Genomic DNA, 14,448 nt, shown 5'->3' with positions numbered 1-14,448 from the left:
GATTGTTATGCAGTTACTTTATCTGGCTCAGTATAGTATCCAGTGAGTGAGTGAGAAGTGGGTCAAAGCTGAAGCATTTCTTTCTTTCGAGGCAAACAGTCATAAGAAAGTGCTGACAGTGAATCCCAAAGTCGGTTAAGACTCCATGGGCACGTCTGTGCAAGACTCTTACTGCACATTAGCCTAATAACACTGTGCAGTACTGTGTCATGGCAAAAGCCATGCTAAAAGCCTGTTATTAGGCTAATGCGCAGTAAGGATTGCTAAATAGCCATGTGCCGGCACTACTATGCAGTAACTTTAGGTACTGCGCATTTAGTTAGTATTTTATTAAGGAAGTACTAAGCGAAATGTATGCTATCTAAGGTGCATTAATTAATGTGTAGACATCCCCCACTCCCAGCCCCGCCTAAGAGTGACTTGGGTTTTGCATATGCTGCATCAATTAGCTGCCTTAAAAAGTGTAGTACATTTTGAACATTTTTAGTATTATCTATCATACATCATACAAGGGTTGAAATTATTGTACAAATATGATGATTATCATACACCTGGCAATGCTGCTTGGGCTGCTGCCACTGCTCTGGCTGCTTTGATTTTGGCCCCACAGCCTTGCAAAGACCCCAGGCATGGAGTGGAGTCTGTGCCATGGGTTTTGAATTTTCTTTCCCCCCCATCCCTGGCCTTGCCACATTCAAGGTTGTTCTCAGGAGAATTAGGCTGCGGTCAGCCCTGCAGAGGGGCCCCTTAGGTTCCCCACTCATGCCTCCTTCATGGTTCCTGCGCTAACAAAGGGATGATGGATGGAGAACTGCAACCTTTGGCAGTGCAGGAGGAGCACCCGCCCGCAGGGCTCTTCCCTGGAGGAGTGCAGACAAATGGTCCCGGTTTAGCTTAGGACAGTGGTTTGCAGCCTTTTTTCATTTGTGAACCCCTTTAGAAATTTCGAAAGGAGGTGCGGACCCTTTGAACTGTAAGTGTGGGTATTCACATACTTTTGATTGATCATAGTCATCTTTCACAGACCCTTCAGACATAGTCTGCAGACCCCCAGGCGTCCACAGACCACAAGTTGAAAACCCCTGGCCTAAGGAAATAATCGCTCCCCCCTACCCATTTCTCAGCATTGGGCGGGTAAAGAATATTGCTGTCATCCTTTAATTAGCAGCAGGGAGGCCGTTCCCTTTGTAGCCCGAGTAACCAGCGCTGCCTGGTTTGGGAATGGAGATGAGAATAGAGTCATTCTTCTGCCAGTCGCCCCAGGGGATGTGTGAAGTAGACTCTCGGCTTAGCCAGCCCCCTCTCACCAGGAGCTGCAGGTGTGTGAGCTGAACCCTCCAGCCCTTCGTTTCGTCCTTTGTGGGAAAGGCGGAGACGCACCTTCTGACCCAGCAGAGAGGCTCTGATTTAGAGCCGTGTCCTCTTTAATAACATTGGTCTTCTAGAGGCTGCAAAGCCTCCCCCTCCCCCCCGCCCCCGAAACCCTCTTTATTACAAGGCATTCACTCAAAGGAGGTGATTCTTACAGGGCATGCTCTTCTAACAACGGAAGGAGGCAAAATCCTAACTTCAATCACTCCCCTGCATGTGTCTCAGCTTTCATGGGTCAGTGAGCATGTTGTGGCTCTACACTTAGCTTCTCTGAGGGAACCCCACAGTTCCTGCAATACAGATGACATGGGAAACCCATGGCCACTTTCATATGTGCTTCTCCTTTTCTTTGCTACAGAAGGTGTATTTCTTTTTAGTCTCAGGGTAGGTAGTGAATGTCTGAGGACTTTCCCAAGGTAACAACAAAGTGGAGATGAGACACTTTTGTTATATTACCAGTGTTGCCAACTCTCATGATTTTGGCATGGTTTTTTACATACATTTATATTTATGTATATATATAAAAGAAAGAGCTAAGTCTTTCACATTCCCGAAGTGTGGACTTTAAGAACAATGCCAAAAATCATGAGAGTTGGCAATACTGTATTACCAGGTAAAGCAAGAGAGGTCAGTCTTCATTATGCTTTTATTTTGGGATAGTTCATTTATTCATTACCCTAAGTTTAACATTTCCCCACCAACATCCCCCGCCTTCCGTAGCAGAGAAGAGAAGAACTATAGAATATGTTCTTGACCAAGATGTCTCAGCAACCTGTGGCTCAGTGAGATCCTTTTAAGGGTATTTATATCCAAAAGCTTTCAAAGAAGACTTTTCCCAACTATTTGAGTCGGTCTAATAAAAGATACCAGATTTACCCAAAGACTATACATTTAGGTGTGCAAATACCTCCACATGAGTCATAAGATTAACACAGAGAATTCACCTAGGAATCCATAGTCTTAAAAACATTCTGACCTGCTAGGGTCTTTTCAAGTTCTTTGCAACAGACTTGGTCTATTATTTTACTATATTCAAAAATGAGTGAAAGACAAAAGTTGATTTTCTAAGGGGTGCCGTGGGTCTAAAAGGTTGACAACCACTGTTACAGAAAAAAAGTTGGGCCAAACAAACTGAGTTAAATTAAGCAGAAAGCAGGCACTTCGTTCTGAAATAGAAATATCCCCCATGGCTGAGTTAATGAACAATTCTGTATTCACACAGAAAGACCATTCCTGCAGTAAAGAACTATACTATTACGGTACCTGCCTCAGTGGGATCTATGGCACTATTACAGGGGTGGGCAATTATTTTGGGTGGAGGGCCGTTTACTGAGTTTTGGCAAGCCATTGAAGGGCTACATGACAGGCAGCCAGGGGCAGATAAATATTTTCTAAACTTTTTAGGGGCCCCACGGGCTGGATAGAATGGCCTGGCGGGCTGCATTTTGCCCACCCCCGCAATATTACAATACAGGTTAGTAAAACTGATGGTGCTTCTTCAGGGCTCCATTCTTTCATACTCTGTCGCATTGACTAGTCCCTTGCTCTGTAAGAAGATCCCTGATTTAGGGATTGCCCAGTATGAGAAAACAGGGTACAAGTCAAGTTTTCAAGTAACCAGCATGGTAGCATTAAAACTTACCAAACAGTATCTATTTGCTGCTAGGTACAAAACGTAGGGGTTGACCCTGTAATACCTTATGGACCCCAAACTCCCAATAACTTGGTTGCAGAAGGGATACCTGATAAGACCTGATTTTTCAGAACTGCTGAACATCTACCCCTCCATTTGAAGCCAGTGGGATCTGCATATACTCAATAACCCCCTGCACCACTGCGGCAGGCTGGCTTCTCCCCATCCTTGGGCCTGGTCCTCTGCCACCTTTGGACTGGCTGCAGCTGCCTTTGGCTGAGTCGAGTGGGTATCTATCACCATGGCCAGAGGAAAAGGGGGAGAGGGCCCAGACAGGGGGGGTGGGACATGGGGCTCTGTCCTCGCATGCTTCTCCCCCCCACATTCTTGATGGGCAATTGGCTAGTAATAAAATACATTCTAAATACCTATACATTTTGGAATTTGATTTTGGATTTTTTATTATGGAAAATCAGAGCTCCCCCTTCCTCCTGGCCTTCCTGGTCCCCCTCACTCACAGCTCCCCGCCCCATCCAGCCATGCCAGGAAGCAGCGAGGAGGTCCAGCAGCCAGGGCTACAGGGCCAGGGACCCAGGTCCACAGCCCCCTGGTCCCCCTCTGCAGCAGTGCCTGAGCCCGAGCTGCAGGAAGCAGCAGCTACTTGGCAGAGGGGAGCATGAAGCCCAGCTCCCCCTCCCCCACGGATGGCATGGCTGAAGCAGAGCCCATGGGGGAGGGGAGGGGACGGATGTGGGCTGCCCACTGCGGACTCAGGCCAGGGAGGTCAGCTTCTCACTGCTGCACACATTCCCAGGGTGGGGCATGGGGCATGTGCCCTCCAGATTTGTGCACCGGGTGGGTGCAGGCTGTGGGCTTAGGGCTCCCTGGGGCCTCCATGGCTCAGCGAACAAGACTCAGCACAGCAGGGTAGAGTAGGGCTGGGCAGTGCTGCCATAAGACCCATGCCACCTTGGTGAGATGACCTCTGCACTGCCACTCCTGCTGCTGCTGGACGGGCAGGGGGCACCTCGCCATGCCAGTGCAGGGCTCCTGGCAGTGGTGGCATCGAGCTTCTCTGCCCCACCCTGCTGCACTGGGTCCTGTGTCATGGGCCGCGGAGGCCCCAGGGGGAAGGCAGCAGGATGGGGAGCCCGAGCCTGCAGCGGGAAGCCCGCATCCACAGACAGCCTGCCCCTGCCCTACATACAAATCTGCGGGGCATGTGCCCCAATACCCCCTGGAAGTGTGCACAGCGGTGGAGAGCCAGGCCTCCCATCCCCCCAGATGAGCTGCCTGCAGTTCCGTCCTGCTCCCCACCTGGGCCCTATGGCCACACATTCCAGCCCTGGGCCCCAAGACCCATGCACTGCCCAGGCTGGCAGCAGACCCAGCCCTGCTCAACTCCCTCCCTTCCTCACTATGGGGGCCTCAATTCCCCCCATCCCATGCTTACATGGGGGAGCTGCACACCAGGCTGCCTGGTGGCCATGTGCGAGTGTGCTTCTGCACATGCACCTAGCACCCCCTGCCTGACCGCCCTTCTCCCATTTCCATCAGCCCCGTGCTGGCTGGAACTCTATGAGCCTGCGAGGGAAAACCCACAGTTTCCCATGTTTTTCTCCTTTAAAGGAGAAAATCTGGGTTTTTCTCCTTAAAATGAGAAAATCCGCATTTTACTGTATTTTACTGTGGCGAAAGGAAAAACCCGGATCCCTGGTAATCTTCCCCACTGCCTCACTCATTCCCTCAGCTACTCTTCACATCCTAGGAAATTTCTTTTCATTATCTTGTTCTACCAGTCTGTGTCCGTATAATACATACTGTATATATTAACTCTACCTAAAATATCCAAAGATGATAAAGCAATGCCTGATGACAGATAACTTTAGATGAATACCAGTTTATAAAACATCAAAAGTACGGAGCTACCTGAGTCATTGGCAGCATTTTATGTCATGGTACAATCTGTCACTCCATTTTAACAGAGTATAAAATAATGAGATCCAAACAAGATACAACCTCTTCAGATATGTGGAGAAGAGACAATGTTGTTAGTTTTTAAAAGGGTAAGGCTAAATCATGTGGATTCTAGGAGGCTCTATCATTACTACATGTAGGTCTAATTAAACGTTTCACTGAGCAGAATGGATTGTTACACTGAGAAACTCAAGTAGAAATTAGGTTGGTTTTTTTCTCAGAGAACAAACATAGGAAGGTAAAAAGAGGAGAACTATGGAGGTTCTTAATTTAATCTGGAGTTTGAAATAGCCACCTGTATATATATCCTGAAAAGCCTTTGGCTGAATTGAGTGGGACTCCCTACAGTGGTTAACCCAAGCTTTCAAAAGTGGATCCATGTCTTATATAGGCATCATAAATCTGTGATTATTTTAACAGGGGAGATTCACTCATCCACACTTCTCTAAATAAGAGGATATAAAAAGGGACGTCTCTTGTCTTATCCAGACTTTCTCTGAAATCTTTGATGTATGAACCATAAGATAAGTGTATGACAATTAAGGATGAAATTAAAAGCTATACTGATGTCATACATCTGTTTTCCCTCTATTTTGCAAATTCAGAGGCTAGGAGCTGTTATCGATCTTGATCTCTTTAGTTCATGCTGTAACAGCTCATACTTCCAGCTCTGAAAGCTCCTGCTCCAAACTTGGTGCATTATGGAAAAAAAGGGCCATCATACTAGGCCCAGAGTACTTCTTTGGGATGGCTACATATGGGTTTTGGGAAATCAGAAAGCTTTGGTTAGCAAGTTTAAGTTATGCTGATGCTGGAGGAAAGTGAGGAGGGAAAGCTACATGCACCATCCTGGAAGCTTAGAAAGACCCACAGGAAACATTTGTAGAAAGTTCCTTTGTGAGTCTGAGCATAGCCCATCTGTCAGCTGTCTTAATTTCTGTTCTTATGTTTGTTTACGCTAATAAATCTCTCTTCACCTTAAGAATTTGCATTTGACCTTCTCATTTCCTTTAACCAGAACCATCGCCAACAGAACATGCAGAAAGCCTTTCCAGTGTTGGCATATGTTACTGCCCCATGTCCAACATTTTCCCAGCATGCTCTTTTGCTGAACTTCTTTAGTACTGCCTTATGGAATGGCTCCCTAAGAGCTGCTGGAGGAGCCCACGATTTGAAGCCACGGCCGGAGCCCATGATTGGAAGTCACTGCCAGAGCCCATGATTTGCAGCTGCTTTAGCAGTCTCCTGAGAAAGAGGAAAGTTCCAATGTAGCTCCAATCTACCTTTGTTCCCCTTTCTAGACTGTGCCAAAGCTCTGCTTAACGTGACATTCTTCTTCTTCCTAGATCTTCTAGACGTGGGCATATATCTGAGACTTCTCCCAAAATGAAGAATTCACTCAGCTGATAGGCAGACCTTGGATTCTGCCAAAGGAGCCTTAGAAGCTAAGCCTATAAGCTGATATAATATGTGATTTAGCCCATGCTGTTTGGAAGTTTAGAAAATATCTAATGCTAGCATCATAACTAAAGGCAAGAAGTGTCATTAGAATGTCAGAGTCATTTAATAAAGATTTATTTCTCTCAAACCAACAAATTTAGCCAAAACTGGAAACAGCTGCCCAGTCTTTCAGTACCTGCAACCTTGTTATTGCATTACCTCACCAGGGAATCCAAGCCATAGTGATAGAGGAAAATGATATGAGGGTCATCTGTAAACAGGTCCAGTTGCTCACATGCACACAGTTCTTTCCCTTACAGTACAGGTACTTACAACAAGTACATTTGCTTTTGCCAACAAGAAACATGTTAGCATTGTCCTTATTTCCCTGGGAAATGCCCAATGGCAAATTCAAATCACTTTAGATTTTCCATGACCTGAGACGTAAGAAAACCATCTATCAGATACCAAATCTTTACAGCTCAGGAGAGGAAATGACAGTAGGTCCAGGGCTGCTCTTGTGAGTCAAGAATGGCCCATATTAAAACATGTCAATGGAATGTTACTGTTGGAAATGATTTGCGTTATAGTAATGCTAAAGACCCAAAGATGCAGTAAACCTCAACATGTCCACGTAAGATGACAACAGTCGCTGCCCAAGAGAGCTTGCAATTTAAATAGGCAAAAGAGAGACATATCGAGGTAAAGTGATTTCCCTGAAGTCACACACAGAATTCATGAGAGACAGGAAGAGCAGCTATGTCTCCTGATTCCCATTCCAGGGTCTTAAACACCTGACCACAGAATACCCTGCTGCCTCTCCTTAAATCTGATTTCTTTCTTTTTGACCACAATCCCTCATATAAGGCTTCATTCTGACCTCTGGCACTACCTAATGTGCTGGTTATTATAGCAGGGGGATGGAAACATTCTATTTTAACTGAACAAGAAGAGTCACAAGGATGAACAAGCTAATTCTCCACTTCAGACTGCAAAACTGTCACTACAAAATTATCCCCTCCGTTCTGCAATATAGCTTTCAGAAACAGTAGCCTTGTTGACTCCAATGCCTTGAAGTAACAGACAGTACCTTACAGTGAGCGCTTACATGTTCATGTCTCTGTTGAGGAGAGTGCCTTAGAATATATTTGGTTCATTGGCAGGGGCCAGGAAGGAGACAGCTGTTTCCTATCTGCTTGACATCCCCTAATGCACTTACAGGTGTCATGCATTTAAGAAGCAGCATAGTCCCACAATAGGCCTTGGAGTTGGACTCAGAAAACCTGAGTTCTTATTAATACCTGAGTTCACACAAGGAGTCTTTTCACCTCTCTTTGTTCTGGGTTCCCCATTCATCCTTTAGACTGGAAGCTCTCTGAAGCAGGGACTCCTCACAGGGTCTCGTAAGGCTTCCTAGCACCTCTGAACTACCATCTAGTGGTTCTTTCCAGGTAGTATCACTATGTAAATTAATTATATCATTCTCATTCCTGGTAGTTGCAACTCTTGGCCAAATGTTATTCCAGGGCATGCCTCATGGTGCTGTTATCAGTCATCAAAGATTGAGGGCTGGGTCAGTTAGACTTTATACCGGAATATAGGCTGACTAAAGATACCCTTAGAATCCTTTTCTCTTTCCTCTGTAGCTACACAAAATGTACATACACAGTAGAACCCTGTTCAATTACACTTAGTCATCTTCGCAAGGAACCTGGTTAGCTTTGCCTTCCTGTGATAGTTTTATTAACAGATATTGTAGGCAACTCTCACAACTGAGAATTCACTTTTCCAACTCACAATACTGCATGTTCATTATATTGTGAAATAACATAAAAAAGCTAAATTACACATGACAAAAGTAGATGAAAAATACATTCCGTGATGAATAAGTTTTGATATTTTTGTTGCCCATTCACTAGTTTCCAAAATAGTTAAAAAATGTACTAGGCATTTGCTGAAAACTGAAAAAGTTCTGCTGCTGGTGGGGAGGGGTAACCTTGATATTAATGGCCTGTGCTTTCTGCTTAGTAAAACATGTTACCCAGATATAAATTAATTTGAATTTACTAATTACAAAATCTTAACTGCTTCCCTTCAGTTTCAGTTGAATAGAGGCATTTTCTTGCTGACTTGACATACTTCTGCCATATACTACTTTTAAAAACTGTTGCTAAAGTAGTTGCTACATTTAACACTACATATTAATGTATTTCACTACAAGACAAGGGGATTTCACTGTGTATGGTTCATAGACTGTGTATATTAGTTTGTTAAATATTCTGTGATCCTTTATACAGTCATGCACTATATGACTACATGATACATGTCTTCAATGACCAGATAAAGTAACGCACAAAAACTACTTACATACTGAATGAGAAGGAAATACAGACATCAACAGCCTACCAGAAAATGGCTATGGTAGGGCTGCAACTGCTGGCCTCTGCTGGGCTCTGCTAGATTTAAAGGAACAGTGTCAGAAAGGCATGCTGGGAAAAAAATTCTGTCAGATGCTAACAGTGCACTTGGATGAATTAGGAGGCTCCAGGAAGTCAGCAAATTAATCCACAGAGTCATAGGTGCTGACTTGTATTTTTGCCCAGGGCGGGGGCCTAAGATGAGTTGCACATGGAGAGTTTAACACATTTCAAGTGACAGCCCTCTTCCTGAGGGGGGCCAGGGCCCTCAGCGCCCACATACTCTACACCTCTGCACAGAGTAAATGGATAAAAGGTTAATGAACACTTAATGAGCCCCCACAGTTAAATTGCAGAGATCCATTGTTATTACTCAATAGGTGGGATTATTGGCAAGATCAGGAGAACTCTGGAATTCATAACTGAAAGACATCTGCTATCCAGTTAGTATTAGTTGTGGCAGGTAAACATAACAGAATTCATAGTGATGGTAGTATGGATGGTGGCACCAGTGAAGGATTAATCCCAAAATGAGATCTACAAAAAGGAGTCTGTGCATCTATTCAGAGCCCCATATAGCCAATATAGCTATGTGCATGTGTAGAATTGGTTTGATTCATCTCCACAGGGGGTATTGTTTGGAGGAAGAATTCAAGGTAAAACATGAGGTTCCTCCTTCCATACTCTCTGAGTGGTCTGGTGGGGGTATCCTCTCCATGTTCTAACTAAGCTTCCATAGCAGGAGGTCAGACTAGATGTTCTAAATCAGTGGTCTCCAACCTTTTTAAGTAGGAAATCACCTTTGGCATTTAAAAGCAACCCAAGATCTACCATGTGCTGCTACCACTTCCATCTCCCCTCTCCACCCAGCAGGTAAGTCTGGGGAGAGAAGGGAGGGTGCAGATTGAGGCAGAGAGAGAAAAAATTATTTGAGGGTGCACCTCCCCAGCAGGCAAGTCCCACCTGGCTGGGGCTCCACTCAATTTACCCCTGCTCCTGCCTCTGTGGCACTGTCCCTCACTGTGGGGGCCTCAATCTAGCCTCTGCCCTTTCCCTGCCCTATGGATTGACCTGCTGGGCTGGGCTGGGGGCATGCATGTGCATGCACATGGGCACTCAACCCCCCCCAGCTCAGCCTTGGATCAACTCCAAGAGGCTCCAAGATCTGCTGGTGGATCGAGATCCACTGGTTGGTGACCGCTGATTTAAATGGTCTCACCTTGTCTTAATATCTACAAAACCATGACCACCCTCTCAGCCTGTTAAGGGGACTCTGTTACTTGCTGCATCGTCAAATAAGTCCAATATTTGCCCTGACCTGTGGGTTGCTGCCCTTTCATAATAAACATTCTCCTGTGTTTTTGTATAGGTCTCCCATATTAAGTTGAAAGACAAGGTGTCATCACGGAGTCCAGCCACTCCTGTTGCTTCTGTAGGCTAGCTCTTGACAGCTCTTCACTGATGGCTGAAGTTGCAGGAGGTCAAGTAGCTCCCTTTTGGTTATAGTGACTGCTCCCAGATCAGATGAAAGCCTTGGTGAAGTCTATTTGATAGTCCAACAGCACAAAGCTAGGAAGCAGCCTGTCCAGTCAGGAATGGCTACATGCAAAATGAGGGATTCTTAAAACACCAGGACTCAGGGTTTACACCTAATTGTAAAGCTTGGATTCAGGGAATAGGCTTTGAGAGTTGATTCACAGATCCTCTGTGCTGGGGCTCAGGCCAGGACAGACTAGGAACACGTGGCTAATATAAACTGCCTGGGGAACTACCTGTACCTTGGGAGCAGGAAGACACTAGGGTCTAGGTGACAAGAGCCATACAGTTCTGAGTGTGCAGTGGTAGGGCCATCCCCTTCAAATCAGAAGACTTAAAATCTTTACTCTTGTAGTCCTGGAGGATCTGCCTAGCACTGACTTGTCCCCTCTCCTAGCAGGGAAGGTACAGGCATGAATGAGTAATACCTCCTGAGGCTGGGGGGGCATAGTGACTGCCTGAAGGTGGCGGTATTGGCAGCAGGGATGTGGCGGCAGCGAGTGGGCGACTGCGGCAGTGTTGGCGGCAAGGGGCAGGGGGCTGGTGAGCAACAACTGCCCTCAGATGCCAGTGGCAGTGTTGTCGGCAGCAAATCTTAGCGGGGGGGCACATGCCCCCCCATGCTTCCCCTACGTGTCCTGTATGGGTACAGGTCTGAGGTTCTCAAGCTAACCATTCTCTGTTTTTGTCAGGACAGTAGTGAGGCAGCAGAAGGAGCTGGCACATGGGATGAAGAGATCACCAAGTGGTGGGGGGAATGGAGCTCCTGGTCCACATGCTCCCGCACCTGTGGGGGAGGAGTGATGTCACGGGAAAGGCACTGCTTGCAGCAAAGGTAAGCAGTTTAACAGCACCAGCAAATACCAATGCTACTGACACAAATGAAACCTTTGCGGATCGGTTGTTTAGGGGCTAAGATATAGGTAGTGTGTGATGAGAGGGAGGCTTCATTTACCAACAGCCAAACCAGTGAGTTTTGCCTTTGCTGTTGAACATCTGAATTTTTTCTATTTCAAGTTCTGAAGTGGTGACTGATATTTCTGTCTTTCCCTTAAACCACCAAATATTCAAAGTGACAGTAACAATCCAATATTTGTGGATCTGAAACAGCTGTAGCCAAACACTAGCATATTTCTTTGTCCTAATGAGCTCACTAGCAACCAGACTCAAAGCCACTCAACAGATGTTTGAAGGGTGAAAGAAAGATCATTCGCTTCAGGCTCCCAAGGAAGTCCAGTGTTCTCAGAACAGCAATGGTTGGTACAAGCAGGTCTTGCTCTGCACCTGAGCAGCAACTAGTATTAGTGTGATGATTACCACTTTGCTTGATTGGGAACTTAACTGAGGACTTCTAGAGTTAAAAATATAAGCCTTTATAGTTTGAGCAAAAAGTCACATAGCTGGGAGCTATAATACACTCATATCCTCAGTACATTGGGCACAGAAAAAGACCTCCATTTATAGTAGGCAAATGGACAAATCCAGGAATAACCAAGCATACTGGGCTGTGCAGTTATTCATATGCTACAGTCCCCTCTTCCTTCCCCTTCTTTGCATCTATGTGATGTGAGGAGAAGTGTGTATCCTGCACAAAGTGAAAAATAATCAGAAGATAAGTTAGTGTGGAAAGGGCATGCCCTGACTTGGCACCCGGTGGGCCTGTAAAACGTGCATAATTTATACTGGTTTGATAATTCTCTGGGGAGCAACTTCAGCCTGAGCATAAGCTATTGCAATTCAGCAGTTTATTTGATTTATATGCCTTCCTTCCCAAAAATGGCTCAGGGTGGCTTGCAAGAAAAATAATCTGCCAATAAAAACAATCCAGCATTTATGTCTGAGCTGGATCTTTCTTTGTGAGAGTTAGGCATGATGGAACTGACTTTATCTTATATTGCCCTTCACTTGGCAAACCCTGGAATGCCAAATCATGCCAGCTGCACTGTTTCACTGCGGCGACTTACACTGATCTGTTCCCAATGAGTAATCTACTTGATTGCTTATGACACTGCCGAGTTAGGCTCTTGTACACATGATGTGGGTTTAGTCCTTCAGTTTGCATTCTTTGCTGCCTAAATTGAAACAATGAGTTTTTAATTAAAACTTCACCATTTCAATTTCTGTCCCTGCATATATGTGGTTGTCCACAGGCGCCTGCTGAAGGCAGAAGTGGCAAGGGGCCCGACCCTTTTTTTTTTTTTTTTTGGTGGAGCTTGCCTGTCTCTCCTATGGCTGGGAGGCCATTAATCTGTGCCATTAATTGGTCAGCTTGCTCACACCGCACCCCCACCCCTCATGAGAGGCCAGCAGGCTCTGCTGGAAAAAAAAAGGATCAGGCCCCTCACCGCTTCTGCCTTCAGCAGGCTCTTGTGGCTGGCAGGATGCCTGAGGACACCTAGGAATGGGCTGGCTTGGCCCTGGGGCAGTGCAGGGGGGCAGCTGGGTTTGCTGGCAGCCAGAGAAGGTAGCAGGGATGGTGCACGGGGTGTTTGAAGACCAGGCGGGCTGCTAGCTGGCTGGGTGTTGCCCCGGCTTGGAGGTGTCCAATCCAGTGCTACCCTGAGCCCATCCAGGTTTCCAATGCACCATGCCCATCCCCTCTGCCTTCTCTGGCTGCCAGCACACTCAGCTTGCCCCTGAGGCAGTGTGGAGAGAGGGTAGGAGGGCGGCTGGGCATGCTGGTGTCTGGAGAAGATGGCGGGGATGGTGTACAGGGCACTGGAAGCCTGGGTGGGCTCGGGGAAGCACTGGATTGAACACCTCTGAGCTGGGGCAGCACCTGGCCAGCTAGCAGCCCATCTGAGTTTGCAGTGCCCCATGTACCGTCCCTGCCACCTTCTGTTGCCAGCAAACTCAGCTGCCCTCCTGCCGCCTTCCTGCGCTGCACCAGGGCAAGCCAGCCCATTCCTGGGCAACTCAAGTGTCCTTCCAGCCACAGAAGCCTGCTGAAGGCAGAAGTGGCATGGGGCCTGATTCTTTCCACATTGCAACATTGCAAACTAAACTACATCAGGGTGTACTTTAGTTTGCAATGATGCAAACTCTTTTAAAACCCACAAGACTTGAGTACAGGTAATGTGTGACGCCATTAAGCCACACAAAGGGAAATTTTCATCATGTGTACATTATGACATCGTCACATGTACAAGTGCCCAGAGACTTCTGTGGGAGTGACATCTACTTAGTCCAGGCCAAATCTGTTCCAGTACATATCTGGGACATCTGCTTCCTTTTCATAGAGTTTTCTCTCCTGTTCTCTCTCGTGCCTGTTCTTTGTTGTACCTTGTCTCCATGGTCTGTTATGACATCTTCATTAATTCCCTCAAGCTACAGCAGACAAATGACCTGTGCAGCTTCCCAGTGGCAAAGGTTGAAAGGGGTGGGGGTGGAGATACTGGCTTCAGCTGCACAAACTCCTGCTGCTGTTTCCTTGGCCTGCCTATGCTGCTAGCTTATGTCAAATTTGCCGCTGAAGGCTGAGCAGGAGACTGGAGCGGAAGCCCCAAACCTCCATTAAAGAGATGAATGAGACCCCTGGAGAGGAACCTCTTTAACCTGCTACTCCAGACTCCCTGGATGCTAATGAGAGCTGGCATCTGAGAGTGCAGTGAGCTCACTGTGCCTGCCCCACTGCTCTGCTCCTTCCCCTTCCGCATGAATGCACTTCTGAGCTGAGGAAACCCAGGCAAGCCCCCCCTCCCCTTTCCGTCCTTCAAAGGAAAAAAAAAACCCCTTCTTTTATGTGGGCTGGCTGGCTGCATAATTAGGGTCCGGATGTGCCGAGGTGCCTTCCATCTGGAGATAGCTATGATTCTCAAACAACCTCACTGCTAACAAGGCATGCCAGTGTCTGTACATCCGCTCTACCCTGTGAGCTCAGACACTGCGATCATGGGAGAAAGATGGGGAAAGGAAATGCAAAAGCGGGCCTGTGTGCCCCTGGGGCATCCCCTGTGCCCTCGTAGTCAGGGCTCTTTGGCCTGATCCAAAGCCTGGTAAGAGTCTTTCCACTGACTACAATGAGCTGGGGATCAGGCCCTTTGTAGTTCTTTGGTCAGGGAACTTGTTTCAGTA

The 14,448-nt window shown here is 46.7% G+C and overlaps 1 protein-coding gene across 1 annotated transcript in view; it reads left to right on the top strand.

The window, feature by feature from the left end:
• The window catches only part of LOC149864081 (uncharacterized), a 71,455-nt gene that overhangs the window by 28,916 nt on the left and 28,091 nt on the right, over positions 1 to 14,448 (top strand). Inside the window, exon 5 of the mRNA XM_090049748.1 lies at positions 11,067 to 11,209. Coding sequence (XP_089905874.1) covers positions 11,067 to 11,209 — 143 coding nt within the window. The remainder of the gene's footprint in view (positions 1 to 11,066; positions 11,210 to 14,448) is intronic.

This window comes from Crocodylus siamensis, chromosome 5, assembly GCF_052110815.1.
Source record: "Crocodylus siamensis isolate JL-2025a chromosome 5, ASM5211081v1, whole genome shotgun sequence".
Taxonomy (NCBI): domain Eukaryota; kingdom Metazoa; phylum Chordata; order Crocodylia; family Crocodylidae; genus Crocodylus; species Crocodylus siamensis.
Note: the sequence above shows the minus strand (reverse complement) of the source record. Positions and strands in the feature narration are given on the sequence as shown.